Source organism: Amphiura filiformis, chromosome 2 (genome assembly GCF_039555335.1).
Source record: "Amphiura filiformis chromosome 2, Afil_fr2py, whole genome shotgun sequence".
Classification (NCBI taxonomy): domain Eukaryota; kingdom Metazoa; phylum Echinodermata; class Ophiuroidea; order Amphilepidida; family Amphiuridae; genus Amphiura; species Amphiura filiformis.
Genome location: NC_092629.1, coordinates 3726507 through 3746983, shown reverse-complemented (window position 1 = coordinate 3746983; position 20477 = coordinate 3726507). Strand labels below are relative to the sequence as shown.

Sequence of the window (20477 nt, the reverse complement as noted above, 5' to 3'; positions counted from 1 at the left end):
GGAGTAAAAAACTTTGATTAAAAAGTGTTATAAACACAAGGAAAAGCAAGGTTATCGGAAATATTCAATTATTCTCATGATCATACACGATACAAAATATACGTGGGGGGGGGTCTCCCTGGTTGGAGGTATACGGGGATGTGCCACGGTTTTAGGGTACCCTACCTTTTCAGCGATTTTGGTATATGCTTATGGGTGGGTTTTAAGTGCATTGGACCAATATTTAAATGATAAATCCTTGACGCTGCTTAACCCTTTAAAAGGGTTTTTCTTATTAATTCGGTCTTCAATTATTATAACCTCCAGCTCACGTAGAAAGCTTTCCTTGTCGATGGTGGCGCACTCTAAAGAAATTTCAATTTTCGAGAGTCGAACAAGAAAACCTTTCTAATAATTATTATTTTGTCGACTTTTTTAATGTAATTATATATGACAGGCCTATGCTTATCCTTAATTCATATGCTACCCCAATAAATTTTTAATGTTCTCGTGGAATCAAATGCAACCCCTTTAACGGATGCAAGCCTACATGGGTAGTAAATAACGTCCGGTGAATATACACAGCTCTGAAGTCATGTTAAATTTGGCTAGCACGATTTCCCTGAAATTAAATTTTGTCAAACTGGCGCAAAAAGGAAACAACAATTTGTGATTATTAACCATTTTCTTCGGGGATTAGGCCTATTAAGTTTTTATGTAGATATTGTACCGTCATTCCAGTGTTCGTTTCCACTGCTTGAAAAAAAGCTTTTGTACAAGATACTAGATATTTTGGCATATTTGTAATGTCCCAACTTACACCTAATCAGATTCAGCCAAATTTGATGTGTTTTTAGGACAACAGAGCAAGTTTGAATCAAAGTCATAATTATGGCTTTAAATCCACATAGAACACCACAGTTAAGCAGCTAAGAAAGTAATCGAGTTTTCTTTCATTTGACCCCATTAGTTTAGCTTAATGACCACAAAACTTTCCTGCTTCCATTTATACTAATATTATTTTATAATATTTGGCAAGGAATAACGAAATTAAAATATGACCTCTATTGGAGCTTTAATATTAAAATATACTTTAATATCAGGGCTCTTTTCGAAAAGATAATTCCCAAAGAAGACTTCCCAAAGTCTCAGCATTAAATTCGCGTTATTTAGAAACTTGTCACCATGGCGTACAGCGGTGTGGCATGTACAATGTATATTGCGACATATGGGGATTCCCTGGAAATATATTTTTAATGCTGAGGCTTTAGCATGTACAATGTATATTACGACATATGGGGATTCCTTGGAAATATATTTTTAATGCTGAGGCTTTGGCATATACAATGTATATTGCTACATATGGGGATTCCCTGGAAATATATATATTTTTAATGCTGAGGCTTTGGCATGTACAATGTATATTGCGACATATGGGGATTCCCTGGAAATATATTCATATAGATATGAATATGGAATTTCGGTGTTACGGAAATGACTTTATGGTTTGATTTAAACAAAGTCAGTCGATATATAATAATGAATCTACGGACACGTTTTGCAAATCAAGTATAAATTCATCAGTTTATATTGAGCTACCTGCTGAACATAATATTTACAGGAGGGTGTGCTGGATCGAAGCTCATAATTGAATTGAAGCCGATTTAAACCGAGTTACTTGTTCCGTGTTCTTGTCTTAATGGAATATGACTCAGAATATGCTGAATATCCAGATTTGACTTGACTCCTCCAATTTTGATGCTACATACGATAAACAGGTATGTATATAGCCTATATATATAAAATAATTAAATAAGTTTAATTAACACATCATGGCCACTACTCCGAGTTTCATGCTACAAACACATTGGTACTTTGGATTCTAGGGAGTATTGTACAGTTGCAAGAAATTTTGGTAAATCATCCACAGCAAAGTGCTCAACCAAGAAGGGAGCTGGAATACATTTAAAATAGACTTGGTGATTTATTAAAGCATTATTTACAATATTGTTTCATGCAGTCCAGCCGAAGCCGACCTACACTCATCAGAATATGCTTATCACTGGAAACTGATTATGATGCCCCGATTTCTAGCGCGGAATGCTCACGCCGCGAAGTGGCGGAGGCGACGGCGAGCGCGAAGCTCGTTCACCGAGCGTAAAGTGCGCGGAGCTAGTGCTAGATTTAGACAGTTTAATTGGCATAAATGTACTGGTCAAAAATGGTTACATAACATAATATAAGCAATTCAAGTTCATGAAGGCAGTCAATACTTGATATATTGATCAGTTGTAGTTGATCAAGAGATGCTTCTTCCTGTGTCTACAAGTGTTTATTAGCTCATTTCCTTTGTTCAGTGAAGAGAGATGAGGCTTAAATATGATAAGGTATTTTTCCTCCAGACAAAGAGTGCATAGTTTGTTTGGTAGTTGAATAGGCCTTAGCCCGACTAATTAATTTCCATTTAGTTGAATAAGATATTTTCTTATCCTTTAATTTCCAAATGTACTCGCTCAATGTTGTTAAACAATTGCCTTGAAGGGGACAGTCAACTTGACTCGTTCAAAACACGCTTTAATTGCCATTCAAGACAATTGTTTAGCTTCCAGTATAATTTACCACCCGACGGTAACTCGACTTGACAATTCACATCATGAAACATATATTGGACTAACCGCTAACTCGTTCAAAACACGCTTAAAATTGCCATAAGAGCGACTTTAATAACAGTGACAAAAGGCATTCAACAACATTGAACATTGCAAAATTTCCTGTAAATAGAGCTTAAAACATTACAAAATGCTATGTAAATAGAAATTTAATAATTCATTTTTCATGGATGATCTCAACCTCAAATGAACAGAAAATTTAAAAAATAAATTTCTCACTCAAACAATGACCTCTCTCTCTCTCTGTACCACTACTTTTTGTAAAAATGTAACAAGAGTAGAATATTCTAGGGAGACTCCCGTTTTAATGTTTAGGGATTAGTCAACAAAACTGGCAAAATAAATTTCCACGTTTGCTATTGTTGGCAATATCAAAATGTTTATAGAAAGAAAAGCATTGTTTTTGTCAAAAATAACACATATTTGAAACCTTTCCAGCTCAATCAAAGATGGGTTGATGAGCTCGAAGTTTGTGTTTTACTACCATTCCATACTTTAATTGCTGAGAAAATCTAAAATATACAATACCTCATTTCAGCCTCTTATTTCTCTTAACAAAAACGACTCATTTTCAGCCAGTGAAGGTATACCCTTGATTTTATATTAATGCTGTTACGTAATCAAGTGTGTGATATAATTTTTTACTTGAGTTGTTTGAAAGACAAAGATACAGTGTTGATGTGATCACAGAAAAATGCCATGAAAATAATTCATATATAGGGTTACCAGTCAACTCTCATTACATACTGACTGCCTCTCGTATCATCTGAAGATAAGAGTTTGTGTACTTATTTATTAACCGATAATATTATGATAAATAATAAATGAATTATTTGAAGTATAATTAAGATTCATGATTTCCAGTTCAGCAGTATTGTTTTGACACTGACCAAAATGAAAAAAGGACAGGACCGGTCTTCGCAATAATTAATGATGACGACGCTACATAGTCTGCATATTGAGCTCCTGTCTTTAAAACAAACCTTGAAAGCTTGAAATTTAATAACAGAGAAAAAAGAATAATATCTACTATAAACATTAGTTGAATGATTAACCAGAAGGCAAAGTGTCGATCGCGGTCAATAAATTGTTTGCACTTTATCCTTACGGTCGGCATTATGTTTTTTGGCTTGAAATGTTTTATCACAATTATATATATGCATGCTCCCACTTATTTTGTCATAGATCTACTTAAAACGGATTGGCTTCCTCTAGGCTATTGAAGAGTAATGGCTAGCTACTTGGAATCCGAGGGGTCCGACGAAGACTCCGACGAAGGTACGTAGAGTTTATACTGCTAGTGTTAGTGTTTAATACCAGAATACCCTAGATTAAAGCAACATGGTTATGTAATATTTTACATTAAACATCTAATATTCACTACTCGCTCACAAAAATAACAGAACATTGCTATGGTTGTATGTAGGAATAAACATGAAAAATGACCGCAAATGAGCGCAAGACCGCAAATGAGCCCTTACATGGCCTTAAATATTAACCCACTATGGCATTCCTTAGTCTTAGAATAGATTATTCTTACAATAATTCGTGTTTGTACTGCCATCTGTATCATTAATGTAGGTCATATAGCGGATATTAAACATACCCATTCCTAAAAAATGGCGGATATTATTTGTGTTGGGTGCTAATTATTCTGCATACACTATACTTTCAATGTCATTTTATACATGTTAAAAAAGTGCAATATTTCATAATACGATTTTAAAGACTTTTATAATCAATTTTCTAAATGTTATTTCAAATTGTATATTTTTGTGTGGTTTATATCTTGTGCAATGCCTTCCTAAATATTTAATTCTAATTGTTCTTATGTGTATTTTTATATTGTAATTTATTGTATGTAATGTGGCCTACGGGCCACGAATTGGCAATAAAATAAAATATCAATAGATATCGGAGTTGAAGTTGAAGTTCTGAATGTGGTCCAGGAAGCTGTTCCATGTCAGTGCATTTTGTTGTTATGTCAGTTGGACAACTGTTTGATTACTGACCAGTGTTTAGAGAAGAGTATTGAAGTAATCCTGTGTGCAATATTGGTTAATTTTTATGGACAGGATTTTAAGATATGACCTTGTGAAAAATTATAAGTTTCTTTTTGAGGCCAGTTTATTTACCACCCAACGTTCTTTTTGTTGATTCAACGTGGTATCTTTTCCCGGACTCGATTGTATTTGTTTACTCCACGCATTTGGCACTTTCGGTGTTCAGAGTCACGCGACATCGCAACTACTTAGGCTAATCTGTCAGCCAAATCGCGCGAAATTCGAGATCTAATTGTTGTTTGCAAGTAAACTTCTCGCACTGCCGTTCAACCACTCCTCATGTAAAAGCGGGCTGCCTTTATCCTCTCCCCCTAAAAGTTTCGATTCAGCATTTCTCATGATGTTGAAACGATGCCATTTCTTTTTTCAATCTGATAGGGGGCAGGGTCAGGTACCGTAATACGGCATCCCAGTAAATAAGACAGATGATTTTTCAACCGAGCAGATTTCCTCGTCGATCTTTCCCAACTGCGCACTTTGTGAAGGCACGGTTGTTAGATGGCATGTAGAACTGTATTCAAAGTTGAACACTAAGTTGACCCAACATTTGTTAAATCTTGTTTGCATCTTTACAAGGGGTAGACACTTGCATAATGGCATTAAAAATCATAAAAGTTATTTTAGTAACGTATATATAGCAAGGAAGTATGCAAACTGAAGGTTTTTCCTGACCCAATAGTCGCAGATAAGCTCAGTTTACAGGATGAAAATAGTGAGGAAAAGGAGATATTTCCTGCATGAGCAGTTACACGGGCAATGAGTAAGTGGGCCTCATTAGAAACAATTGAGGACAGCCAAATTGATGACTTAGGCTACAATTTGGAAGACACATTTGTGTCAACGTTGAATGAGAAAGGAGATAAACTTCCTTCTCTAGGGGATAAAAAAAGACCCCTAAAATGACACAGCTTCTGTGCATTAACAAATTGGGGAAACTATAAAAAAAACCTTTAAGTCATGACAAGCTAATTCTGGAGCAACAAATTGGCCCAGAACTCAAAGAGATCAATCAAAGGGAATTGACCCTTAGTCCTTTTGAGCTAGTGTATTCGAGTGGACACACATTGCGCGGGCCCTTAAAGTTGTTGAAAGAAAAGTGGCTAAATGAGAAATCAGATAACAATTTATTGGATTATGTCTCCAATTTTAAGCATATAGGCTTAACAGAGCAACTGATTTCGCCAAAGAAAACTTGACACAGGATCAGGCCAAAATGAAACAATGGTATGATAAACATGCCAGAAAAAGAGTGTTCAAACCAGGTGACAAAGTTCTAGCAGTGTTTCCAATTCCAGTACACCCATTGCAAGCTAGATATCATGGCCCATGGAGGTAGAGTCGAAAGTGGGTGAAGTAGATTATATTATCAAGACTCCTGGTAGACGCAAGAGCAGGCAGTTATGCCACATAAATGTGCTCAAAGAGTATGTTGAAAGAAATGATAGTGACATTTCAAAACCTGTGTGACAAAATAATGTTGACAAAAATGCCCATGTAGTCAAACTCGCCGCTGTACTGTCTATATTCAATGTAAACAAGAGAAATGATGGCAATTCTGATGTCACATTTGACCAGGATAATGAGCTGGAGCACAAAAAGTATAGCTGAGTATAATGTAAAATTGAACAATTCTGACGTGCTTACTAACTTACACCAAAACAAAGTGAAATTGCAAATTTGCAATATATTTCCAGATATGCCAAGTAAAACAAATGCTGCATTTCATCATGTAGATGTTGGTGATACAATCCTTACAGAGTCAATCCCTTGAAAATAGAACATCTCAAAAATGAGATCAATTATATGCTAGACTATGATATCATAGAACCAAATAGTAGTGAACGGAGTTCACCCTGTATCCTTGTTTCTAAAAATGATGGGTCATACAGAATAGTCGCAGACATGAGAGCTGCAAATGTTCAATCAAAGACAGACTCGTATCCTTTTCCGAGAATTGATGATTACACAGACAAAATTAGGAATGCAACATTTGTTAGTAAATTTGAACGTTTGAATGGGTACTGGTAGGTTCTACTCACAGATCGTACAAAAGAGATTTCTGCCTTTTGAACACCATTTGGTCTTTACCAGTACAAAGTTATGCCATTCGGTTTGACAAATGCGCCAGCCACTTTCCAGAGAATGGTGAACAAAATTGTGGCAGACATAGAGGGATGTGAAGCGTATGTAGATTATTTGATTGTTTACAGTCAAACTTGGGAACAACACATGGAACAACTCCATCAATTGTTTAAGAAGCTGTATGAAGTAAAATTTACATTTAATCTCATCATTGGTAAAAAGTGAGTTTTGCCATGCCACAGTCACATACTCAAATGTTATAGGTCAAGGTCAGGTGAAACCTATCAAAGCCAAAGTTGAAGCAATTGAGCATTACCCCACACCTGTAAACAAGAAGGCACTCATGAGATTTCTAGGAATGGTTGGCTATTATAGAAAGAAATTTGATAAGTTGAAGAAGCCTGATTTATTAGCACTTGCCAAACATTATGACTTGAAAGTAAAGTAAACTACAAGAAGACAATTAATCAAAAAGGTCTTGATTGAGGTTTTGGTTGATGAAGAGTATTTTGAGGATTCTATTTTGGGCAAGAGAAAAGAGGTCGAAACTGAAATCGGTGGGGACTCAGCAGTTAAATTGAAAGAGTTGGAAATTCAATTAGAAATGAAGAAAATGGAAATGGACCAAAAGAAAATAGAAATGGACCAAAAAGAAAAACTGGAAATGATTAAGTTAGAGAATGAAAAACAAGAAAAGATAGCTCTTGAACAACAAAAACTAGACATGGAAAAACAGAAAATGGCTGTGGAAGAAAACGCGCGCCAAGAAAAAATGGCACTTGAAGAAAAATTGCGTCAAGAAAAGATGGCGATTGAGCACCAAAAATTAGAAACAGAAGAAAAAGAAAAGGTAGCAAAATTGGAACTTGAAAAACAAAAGTTAGAAATGGAAAAAAAAGACAGGTAAGCAAAGCTCAATTTGGAAGCACATTTGAAAGAAAAAGAAATTGAGGAAAAATACAAGTTTGAACAAGAGAAGTTGGCAAAGTTAGGTGACAAATACTAATCTAGTTTCTCCTTAAAGTCATGGTTTGATGTTACAAAGTATGTAAAGCTGGTGCCTAAATTCAAAGAAAAAGATGTTGACGAGTATTTCCAACATTTTGAAAAGGTAGCTACAAATTTGAAATGACCTCCAGAGCATTGGACCCTACTGTTACAAAGTAGTTTTGTAGGGAAGGCCAGGGAAACTTACTCAGCTCTACCAATAGAGAAGTGTAACAATTATGAAGAATTCAAACAGGCAGTCCTTAAGTTCAGAGATTCAAGAAAGCAAGCAGATCAAACCCATGTAGAATTTGCTAGAGTATAAAAGAACAAATGTTTGACAGGTGGCTTGGTTCAAAGATGATTTCGGCCAACTTAAGCAATTGCTTCTTATAGAAGAGTTCACAAAATGTGTCCACGCTGACATTAAAACCCACTTGGATGAAAGCGCTAGCAAAATTAAGACTCTAAGTGACGCGGCGACGATGGCTGACGATTATGGCTTAACGCACAAGTTGAATGCAAGTAAATTTAGTCAAAACAGAAGTTACTCAAACTGGTTCAGCCATAACCAACCTAGAGCAAATCAGGGTGGTACACAAGAAGGGAGATCTCAGTCTAATCACAGATCCTGGTCTAATTCACAGCATAGTGCTGGTGGTAGAGGGACCCCATGGAATACAGGTAGCAAACCAACAGGTGGGACTGAATTTAAATCCCATTTAATTCGCAATTTCTGTAAGAAACCAGGACATACAGTGACCACGTGTCGAACCTTAAAAGCCAAACAAGATGCACAAAAACAGCAGCAAACTGCTAGTAATACTGTAGGATGTGCAGTGTCACTTGAGTCAAAGAAACAAGTCAGTCAAATCAAGAAACAAGAATTCCCACAAAAGGGAGGTGACACAGACGAGGTGTGTGAGGAATTTGAACCATTTGTGTTAGAGGGAGTAGTATCACTAGGTGATAATGGTAGTCCAAAGCCCATTAAGATAGTGCGAGACACATGTTGTACACGGTCTATGATTCTGGAAGGAACTTTGCCCTTTAATGAGGATAGTTCAGCTGGTAATGCTTTGATCCAGGGTATTGGGATGGAAATAATTAGTGTACCTCTCCACAAAATTAACTTGACATCTGACTTGGTTTCTGGTCCTGTAACCATAGGAGTTAGACATGAAGTGCCAGTCAAGGGAGTGTCCATGTTGCTAGGAAATGATTTGGCAGGGGTGAAGTTTTTTCCTGACCCAATAGTTACAGATAAGCCCTGTTTGCAGGAAGATAATAGTGAGGAAAAGGAGATATTTCCTGCATGTGCAGTGACACGGGCAATGAGTAAGAAAGCCTCATTAGAAACAATTGAGGACAACCAAATTGATGACTTAGGCCGGCTACAATTTGGAAGACACATTTGTGTCAAAGTTGAATGAGAAAGAAGATAAACTTCCTTCTCCTGGGGATAAAAATACCCCTCAAAATGACACAGCCTCTGAGCATGAACAAATTGGGGAAAACATGAGAGACCCATTATTTAAGTCATGACAAGCTGTTTCTGGAGCAGCAAAATGACCCAGAACTCAAAGAGATCAATCAAAGGGCATTGACCCTAGAAGAAGCAGAACAAAATGCTGTCTGTTTTTACAAACAAGATGATGTGCTAATGAGAAAATGGCGCCCGCCTGATGTACCTGCCGATGAAGAGTGGAAGGTAGTGCACCAAATAGTGGTACCAAAAGTCTACCACACTGAAGTTATTAACATAGCACATGATAGTCCCATGGCAGGGCATTTGGGTGTTAAGGAAACTCATGAAAGAATTCTGAAACATTTCTGGTGGCCCACTCTCAGAAAAGATGTTTCTGAATATTGCAAAACATGTCACATATGCCAAGTAGTAGGGAAGCCAAATCAGAAAATACCTCCTGCTCCATTAAAGCAAATTCCAGCCTTTGATGAACCATTTAGCAGAGTTATTATTGATTGTGTAGGCCCCCTACCAAAGACTAAGTCAGGTAATCAATACCTTCTGACAATTATGTGCGGGTCAACACGCTTTCCTGAAGCCATGCCCTTGAGAAATATTAAAGCAGTGACTATAGTGAAAGCTTTAACTAAGTTCTTCACATTTGTGGGGCTCCCCAAGTCCATACAGTCAGATCAAGGATCAAACTTTACTTCTGGAGTATTTCAGCAGGTCATGTATCAATTTGGTATAGAACAGTATACCTCAAGTGCTTACCATCCAGAATCACAAGGTGCACTAGAAAGGTTCCATCAAACGTTGAAAAACATGATCAGGACATATTGTTTGGAATTTCAGAGGGACTGGGATGAGGGAGTGCACTTGTTGTTGTTTGCTGCTAGGGAAGCTGTTCAGGAAACATTAAAAAAGAAAAGAAAAAAAGCGCAGTGATTTATAGTGCGCTACGCACAGGCACAACGCCTAGACATTGATCCACAAGCCTCAGCACACTTTACAGTTTGTCGCTGACCACTACGGCCCACATCATTCCATAAACCATTTAACAGCTAATCAGGGACTTTGCTGCTACAACAAGAGCGCACACCCTAGACATTCCACAATTAACCATCGCAACCAGGATCAGCTCCCCGAGTTTTCGTACGGGTTACAACGAGACAATTAACAGTGAGTTCCTTGTCCAAGGGAATTTCAAACTCAATTTTTCACGAGAGCATACTAAGCACCACCGGGGTTCGAACCCGCAACCTCTCGTACCATAGTCGAACGCCTTATCGATTGAGCAAACTTGACTGCTTTTAGGATTTAGTCCTTTTGAGTTAGTGTTTGGACACACAGTGCGCGGGCCCTTTAAGTTGTTGAAAGAAAAGTGGCTAAATGAGAAATCAGATAACAATTTATTGGATTATGTCTCCAATTGTAAGCATATAGGCTTAACAGAGTAACTGATATCGCCAAAGAAAACTTGAAACAGGGTCAGGCCAAAATGAAACAATGGTATGATAAACATGCCAAAGAAAGAGTGTTCAAACCAGGTGACAAAGTTCTAGTACTGTTTCCAATTCCAGGACACCCATTGCAAGCCAGATATCATGGCCCATGTGAGGTAGAGTCAAAAGTGGGTGAAGTAGATTATATTATCAAAACTCCTGGTAGACGCAAGAGCAGGCAGTTATGCCACATAAATATGCTCAAAGAGTATGTTGAAAGAAGTGACAGTGGCATTCCAAAACCTGTGTGTACAGTAAAACATGCTGATGATGTAGACAAACATGCCGATGTAGACAAAATCGCCAATGTAGACAAGAGTAAAGATGACAATTCTGATGTCACATTTGACCAGGATAAAGAGCTAGAGCACAAAGAGTATAATGTAAAATTTAACAATTCTGATGTGTTCACTAATTTGGACTCAAAGTTAGGTCATCTTTCTCAAGATCAACAAAGTCAAATTGGAAATTTGATTCACAAATTTGACAATATATTTCAAATGTTGCATTTCATGACGTAGATGTTGGTGATACAAAACCAATCAAGCAGCATCCTTACAGAGTCAATCCATTGAAAATGGAACATCTCAAAAATGAGATCAATTATATGCTAGACAATGATATCATAGAACCAAGTAGTAGTGAATGGAGTTCACCGTGTATTGTTCCCAAGCCTGATGGTTCATACAGATTGGTCGCAGACATGAGAGCTGCAAATGTTCATTCAAAGACAGACTCGTACCCAATTCCAAGAATTGATGATTGCATTGACAAAATTGGGAATGCAAAATTTGTTAGCAAATTTGATCTTTTGAAATGGTACTGGCAGGTTCCACTCACAGACCGTGCCAAAGAGATTTCTGCTTTTTGTACACCATTTGGTCTTTACCAATACAAAGTTATGCCATTCGGGTTGAAAAACGCACCTGCAACATTTCAGAGAATGGTGAACCAAATTGTGGCAGACATAGAGGGATGTGAAGCATATGTAGATGATTTGATTGTTTGCAGTCAAACTTGGGAACAACACATGGAACAACTCCATCAATTGTTTAAGAAGCTGTCTGAAGTACAATTGACAGTCAATCTGGTAAAAAGTGAGTTTTGCCATGCCACAGTCACATGCTTAGGATATGTTGTAGGTCAAGGTCAGGTGAAACCTATCAAAGCCAAAGTTGAAGCAATTGAGCAATACCCCACACCTGTAAATAAGAAGGCACTCATGAGATTTCTAGGAATGGTTGGCTATTATAGAAAGTTCTGTCCAAACTTTTCAGAGATAGCAAGTCCTTTGACTGATTTGTTGAAGAAAGATACAAAATTCATTTGGTCAGAACAGTGTGAAAATGCTTTTCACAAAGTCAAATCTATACTCATGAGTTCACTAGTACTTACTGCACCTGATTTTCAGAAGCAGTTCAAGTTGACTGTTGATGCCAGTGACACAGGCTGTGGAGGTGTTGTGATGCAAGAGGTAGACTTCTCCGTAAAAAGTCCACTTGCCCATTGTGCATACTCTGGATATTGCACTTAAGTGTAAAACTCCGATTTAATTAATGTGTGCACAATTGATAGATTTTCACAATTGATCATCTTTTCAGTCACCGTACTCCCTCTGTTTGTTAGCTTCCCAAGTGGACTACTGACATTGGATTGCGGTCAGAATGCTTAACACGGCTGTCTATGAGCTTCTATGGATGAGATTGTCGGATTCCTGGCCTACCAAAATTGGCCATGATGTAATGCATCTTTAAATGGATCTGGCTTGTGATTGGTCGCACAGATCTCGTTATTGTTTAAATACTCCGGGCACCTGCCATTACCATTAATAACTACATGGTACAGAACTATGCCGCCTTTGTGTCGGCGGGAACACTGCGCGTCTTGTACCATGCGTGTATTTCCAGGCTATGTGCGTGCGGTTAAATTGGATGATAAACAAGTATGATTGACAGTGTTTGGGTTAGGGATCGAAGTTCCTTTTAAAATTCAATGTCCATAGTCTATTTTTAACTGGGACTAATATGCGATTAATAAACTGGTAGATTCTAAAATCAGAATTGTTCAGTATTCAGACTGAAGTGTTTATATAATGACATTATGATGTTGCATTCAATAATATAAGCCTACGTATAATTTACTTTTACTGTCACTAATATAATTATATAAACTTTTTCATAACAATTTTATACTAGTATTTTGATGTAATAAATATCAGTATAATTTCGAGTTCAACATGATTAATAACATGTTTTATTTATCAAAAATCGACTATGGCATAGTCTATGCAAGATCAAATTGACCACCATACTTTTCAAGGAAATTCAACAAGCACCAAAGAAATTACTCCACAATTGAGAACGAGTGTCTAGCATTGCTATTAGCACTGCTACATTTTGATGTGTATTTGGGTACCACAGTATACCCTGTGCTTGTTTTCACAGATCACAATCCCCTCACCTTCATCAACAGGATGAAGAACCAAAACCAAAGACTGGTGAGGTGGAGTTTGACCTTGCAAGAGTACAATCTGGACATCAAACATATTAAGGGAAAAGACAATGTAATGGCTGATGCCTTGTCCAGAATTGCATAAAACTGACAAACAAAAATTCCTTTAAAAGGAACTTGTGTGACAAGTAGTCACTGTGTATATTGAGTTAAACACTCAAAGTTAATATTATGTTGAAGTTGATGTAAAAGAAGAAAACAATTACGAAAGTTTTCATTACATTCAAACTTTCTTCTTTTAAGGGTGAGGGTGTCATGTGCCCTGAGTAATTTAATTTGATTATCTTTGTTTACATGAGACATTTGAGGGATTCCCCTCTCAGCAAATTGAATGGATAGCTGGGACTTCCCCTTGTCAGTATGTTGCACAATTGGAAAGTCCCCTGAGATTGTAAATTGAAAATGATGTCATGGAATTCCCCTAAGGAAGTGATGTAATGAGAAAGGTTAATGTTATAATTAAGGCTTGGGAATTTCCAAGATCACATTTGGGCTATTAATATTTGGGATTTCCCACTGCTTGATATATAAGAAAAGGTAAACACATTTCTTCACAGTTTATAGTGTTGATCTGGGCTAACTAGCTAATATGCTTACAGTCCAATTCCTTCAGAGAAAGGAAATTGCAAACCAGAAATATTGTATGTAGTCAAAGTACTACTATTTGCCAGTGTTGTCGGAGAAGATCTAGAATACGTCAAAGAACGTACTTCTTCCAAGAAAGGAATATATTCTTCTGTCGACTTGCTGAAGTCTGGTGTTTTGATTCAACGCAACTGTCAATATAAGTGGGGACTACTGCATCGCAGTCCTGCTTCCTGAAGATATTGTGTGAAAGATGGAAATAGCACCAAGTTTGGAGAAAGCAGCGCAAGGAGTTAAGTTTGGAGAAAGCAGCGCAAGGTGATAACGGTTTGGAGAAAGCTACCCCATTTTTGTGTGAGGATTTCATACGCAAGGATATTTATAAACGCAAGTGTTCACTGGACTTCGCTGATTTTCGCAGGACAAGTGAATAAGGATATATTATATCAGTCGTCCAGAACATTGCAAGAACTTTATGATCACCAAGAAGAAGAATGCTGGCTAAGTACTAAATAGATAAAGAGTGTCTATATTTGATTATTGTGTATGAGCATTTGTTGTCATATATTGTACCAATCATAACGTGCTTTAAATTAAAGACTTGGATTTTGTTAGCTTAATCAAACAGTGTATTTGTGTTGTGCATTCGTGTGGATTTGGGTAAAAGGTGATTTTGGCCTTGAGTCAAGTACGACTCGTAACAGTACCTCTTCCAAGATATTCTTCTGTCGACTTGCTGAAGTCTGGTTTATGAAGCAACACATCTGTCAATGTAATGTAACTATGGTACAATGATGAGATACATCAGGCTCGTCGTTTGCGGCGAAAACTAGAGCGTCGATGGCGAAAGTCGCAGCTTGAAATAGATCGCCAAGCTTATGTTGAGCAGCGGAATGCCACAAACTTGCTGATTGAACATTCCAAGCAGGTGTACTATAAGCATGAATTTAAGAATGCGGACTGCAAAGCTATTTTCAAGAAGGTTGATGGCTTACTAAATAAAACTACAAAAGAGCTTCCAGTCCGTGATTCGGCAAAGGATCTCAGCAATGACTTTGCAACTTACTTCAATGATAAGATCAAAGCTATTTATCTCTCGCTTGAAGATGGGCTGACCGATCCTAACTCTAAAGGGTCTGTACCTAGCTCTCCTTCTCTTTCTGAGTTTGATCTGTTAAGTGAGACGGGCGTTCGCCAGATGATAAATAAAGTTGCTAAGAAGTCGTGTTCGCTAGATCCTGTGCATACATGGTTCCTTCATGAAAATATTGACTCTTTTGTACCAATCATAACTAAAATCATCAACGGTTCTCTATCGACAGGTATTTTTCCAAGTTGTTTAAAACATTCTATTGTTACCCCACTCATCAAAAAACCATCTCTTGACCAAAATGATTTAAAAACTATAGACGGGTATCAAATCTCTCCTTTGTATCCAAACTGATCGAAAAACAAGCTTGTACCACTATAACCAACTATATTGATAACTATCATCTAGGTGAAGAATTTCAATCAGCGTACAGGAAGGCACATAGCACTGAGACGGCACTCATGAGAGTTAAGGATGACATCATGAAAATCTTGCTCAACGCCAAGGTGTCTTTCTAGTGTTGCTAGACTTAAGCAGTGCCTTCGACACTGTCAGCCATGAAATCCTCATTAACAGGCTTGAGTTTGATCTTGGTATAAAGGGTACTGTTCTTCAGTGGGTCAGGTCATACCTTTCAAATAGATCAAGCAGTGTGTTAATCAACGGTGTGCTTTCAGACCCTATGTCTTTAGAGTTTGGTTTACCACAAGGGTCTATTTTAGGACCACTTGGCTTTACTTTGTATGTTCTGCCACTTGGTCGTATAGTTAGATCTTTCGATTTGAATATTCACATGTATGCAGATGACATACAATTGTACAAAAATTTGGGGATTTGCCATTTGGTCTAATACCATTTCGTCTAGTATCCATTTCGTCTACATCCATTTCGTCTAAACCCATTAAGTCTATATCCACCACGTCCAATAATCATTTGGTCCTTTAACCATTTGGTCCGATAACCATTTGATCCGATAACCATTTAGTCTAATAACCAATAAGTCTAAAACCATTTAGTCTAACTACCATTTAGTCTAATACCCATTTGGTCTATAACCAATAGGTCTAATAGCCATTTGGTCTAATACTCATTTGGTCTACAAACCATTTAGTCTTACAAGCATTTAGTTTATTAATAAATAGACGAAATGGTATTAGACTAACTGGTTATTAGACCATAATGAGTATAAGACATAACGGTTATTAGACCAAATGGGTAATAGACCAAATGGTAATTTAAGAAATATTAGACCAAATGATTATTAGACTATATGGTTAGTAGACATACCGGTTATTAGACCAAACAATATTAGACTAAATAGACATTAGACCATATGATTATTAGACTAAGTGGCAATTAGACTGTCTGGTAATAGATCAATTGAATATAGACTAAACGGGAATTAGACCAAATGGTGTTAGACCAAATGGCAATAGACCAAAAATTTTAACTATTGGCAATGGGGTAGGGTTTGACTAGGGTCAAACAAAACTGACATTCAGCGTATTCAACGCATCCAGAACTGGGCTGCGAAGATGATATGTCAAGTCCGTAAACAAGATCATGCAACTCCATGTTTGGAAGAATTGCATTGGTTGCCTGTGGAAAAATGAATTGTGTTTAAAGTACTTTTATTTGTTTACAAATGCCTGAATCATATGGCTCCCAATTACATCTCCTCTTGTATCACTCTCAATCAACCTGGTAGAGCTGGACTGCGCTCAGCATCTGACACCACACGACTGACAGAGCACAATACATCTAAATTGCTGAAGTCTGCTGAGCGTGGGGCCTTCTACTATAATGCTCACAGAATGTGGAATCGTTTACCGATCAATATCCGTGAATCTGCATCACTTGCTGTTTTTAAGAAGGTTCTTAAGACACATTTGTATAATTCTTCCTAATTGTTCTGTAGCTCTGTATATATTTTGCTTGTGTGTATGTAAACAGGAGGATCCAAGACAGTCCTGTTTTCCTGAGGAATAGTGTGAACGGTGAAAATAGCAGCATTTTGGAGATAGTCAACTGTGCGAGGATTTTATGCAGAGCATATAAAAGTCGTCAGTGGACTTCGCTTAACAGTGATCTTCGCAGAACAATTGAATCAGAATATAATTATATAAGAACTTTGAAATCAACAACAACAAGAAGGCTGCTAGCTTAGTAACATTATTAAACATTTGTATTTGAATGATTCTGAATGATTGCATGTATTTATGTTCACTCACATGATTATTGTTAAGTCATACTTTACTTTTGATTAAAGACTGAGATATTCTTAACTTAAGGGATGTGTAATGAGCGTGAACCTGGTTTGGATTCCAGCGGGAGTGTGCCTGTAACAGACACTAAGCCAACGGACTATTAGCTGTGAGAAGTTTGATAGTAATCCTTGATATTGCTGAATAGAATAAATCAATACTGATAGGCTTATTTATCTAAAGTACGATGCTATTCAAATTGATAGACGTTCCATAGGGCCTATAAACTAGGAATATAATGTGAAATCGATAAATCAATCAAGGTTTCAAGTTATCAACAATCAATAATAAACCGATGAATCATGGAATATTACTAATTACTTACTAATCTACCAAATAAATAAATAAATAAATAAATAAATAGGCATAGGCCTAAATAAATAAATAGATACATAATGCAGAATGCAGTTAGTATTTTAGTTAGAAAATTCCAAACATTCTTTAATATTATAATTTTCTGCTATGCACGTAAAGGACCTGTGCTTTTAATATCTGCGCCTAATCAATAATGGGTCTTTCACACATGTTAAACTACTGACTGCATCCCTGTAGGATTATCTACTGACCAAGTGCTAAACAACTCAGTAAGGGCGTATTACACCAAATCACTGCGCGGAAGGTGCAATGGTGATGAGTTCTGGTTAAAAGTATCATGCTACTGGAGACAATGTGGTGTCCTTAGGGACCATGTTCTTCGTGAGTTTGGCATGTTCTGATTTAAATGAAAGATGCTAACCTATCGGCAGCCTATTACGACAATGGTCTAAGTCATCCGTTGTAAGTTTGAGAACAAAGTACAAAATATGATTCAAGCATGCATTTAAACATTTTTATTCACCATTATTTGCACAAGAACAAATGATAATGATACAAATTAAAGGGAATAATCAGAAATAATTAGGATGAACTGATTACGTAACTGATGCATGCTTGAACCACATTTTGTACTTTGTTCTCAAAATTACAAAATATGACTTTTGTCAAAAATGACAATTATCGTAATAGGGTGACGATATAGCATTTTTATTTTTTCATTCCAGAAATGCTTATTAAAGTAAGATATACTCTATCTAATGAAATAGACGACTTTCAAGTACGGCCCTCCACCAAGGTCGGCGAGCTGAAGTTAATACTTGGTTATAGGTTCGGGATCCGACCGACGAATCAACGTCTAATCGTTGGTGATAGACCTTTGGGATATGACTCGAGGACACTGTCTTATTATGGAATAAGAGATGAATCTGTCATACAATTGATAAATATGGCCAGGGTGGTGGCTCTGGTAAGTTGCAAAATCCTTTCCATTATTATGCGTGAACTTATTTGCCGGAAATTTAATTACAACTCCAGGTACTGCTGGAAATCATTTTTAAATGGATCTGTATCTTCAAATAAATTGGGTATGAGGCTATAAAATAGCAAATTAAACCATATTAGACATAGAGGGTGAGTCCTATAGAGAAATTCTATATCATGAGAAGCAACAACTGAGTACCTTCAATAGGAATTTTGAAAATTAATGTAGTATTATAAAGAACTCTCATATACTGTCCAAAATGGTAAAGCGGAAATCAAGATTGAGAAAAAAAAGCTGAATATTACAGTGTGTGTCACAGGTGCAAATCCCCTTCACAACCACCCTGCCCTCCTCTACACACAACTCCCGACCACACAATCCCTACAGAATTATGCAGTGACCATGTCCAAAAGGGGATAAAAATAATGTATCTGGTACTCTTTCAAGCATCTTGCTCTACGAGCTTATTGACTGCCCCTTGTTTCTATTGAACCATATCATAAAAAGAGGATACCCCTTTCAACATATAAACACTAAATTAAACACCTATAAAACTAAACTAAACACTTTGGAATAAACACATCAAAGCATTTATAGTCTAAACACAGTGCAAATCACATTGTCAAAAACAAAAGAGAGACATATGAATTTACCCCTACCCTACATTCCCCCACCCAACTCACCCCACAGCAACCCACCCAAGAGCACCAACACAAGACATGAAGACAGATAACACGAACCCTTTGCACTTGCTTAATCAGCTTGTTTTATTTTTACCATCGAATCTTAAATTTTTTTACCGTCGAATCTTAAATTATTGATATGATCATTTTAAGACCAGTTGTAGAATGATTAATACGATCATATTAAGACTGTATAGGACTCCTCCAACCCATTGAGGGCATTTACTTATTATTGCACAAAATAGATATTTAAAAACAACATAAGATGGAAATCTGCTCAGGGTCCTCGTCCAGTCAGACATATGAATTTACCCCTACCTACATTCCCCACCCAACTCACCCCACAGCAACCCACCCAAGAGCACCAACACAAGACATGACGACAGATAATACGATCCCTTTGCACTTGCTTAATCAGCTTGTTTTATTTTTACCATCGAATCTTAAAACCATTAATGCAGCAAGTACAACTCAATACTTTGACATGATTGGTTCGCCTGCAATGGAAGGTATCGATTATACTGCTGAGCGATTAACATCAGCTGGTGGAAAACTTCAACTGTCCTGTGGACCTGTGACTTTGGATATACCTTCAGGAGCACTTAATAGAAACGTTTACATAACTATGTCAATAATATCTCCAGACACAGAAACTGATCTTCCGTCGCTTGGCGACAAATTTCTTGTGGCACCAATTGTCCGATTGACTCCTGACTCACAGAAATTCAAGAAACCTGTTACGTTGACAGTTGGACATTCAGCAGAGGATTTGACACGTGCAGATATTCAGGTTTGGTACAAATCCGAAATTCCAGGTATATATGGTTTCATTTCCTTATTATTTTCCATGTATAGTACGAATGTCATCAATTCGGTTTTTCTTCCACAGAACAGGCACTCATTAGAAAATTATTTACATGTATAGATATACCCGCATATGTTTGAAAACATCACGTACACACATTTTATCAATTACGTTTTAATTACAACCTTTGTATCGGGGCAGGGAAGAAGAATTCATAATTTCTTATTTCTCGACCCAAGGGCTATAAGAGGAAATTGATTTTGTTGGGAATGACCTTTCTTTTCCTTGATCTTTTTCGTCATTCTGTTTTGTTCTAGTTTTCTCCTCATACAGCCCAGTATGCTTATAATAAGCTTTAAAAGCTTGGCTTGAGCAATTTCTGCAGACAGAGCTCGAATCCTATGTTGGGTTATGATCGGCTTTCCATAGTATACCATTTTGTTATACAATTTACATATCGAAGTTTTTACGCGATTTCCCGGCCACGTC

At 37.0% G+C, this 20477-nt stretch overlaps 1 protein-coding gene and 1 long non-coding RNA gene across 2 annotated transcripts in view; both read left to right on the top strand.

The window, feature by feature from the left end:
* Positions 1-1459: 1459 nt before the first annotated feature.
* Positions 1460-18468, top strand: LOC140145769 (uncharacterized). Its single transcript, XR_011858133.1, has 3 exons — positions 1460-1757; positions 3834-3926; positions 18244-18468. It is a non-coding gene; the product is annotated as an uncharacterized lncRNA (long non-coding RNA).
* Positions 18469-19649: 1181 nt separating this feature from the next.
* LOC140145758 (uncharacterized) overlaps positions 19650-20477 on the top strand; it is a 40386-nt gene continuing 39558 nt past the window's right edge. Inside the window, exon 1 of the mRNA XM_072167437.1 lies at positions 19650-19998. Coding sequence (XP_072023538.1) covers positions 19668-19998 — 331 coding nt within the window. The 5' untranslated portion in view covers positions 19650-19667. The remainder of the gene's footprint in view (positions 19999-20477) is intronic.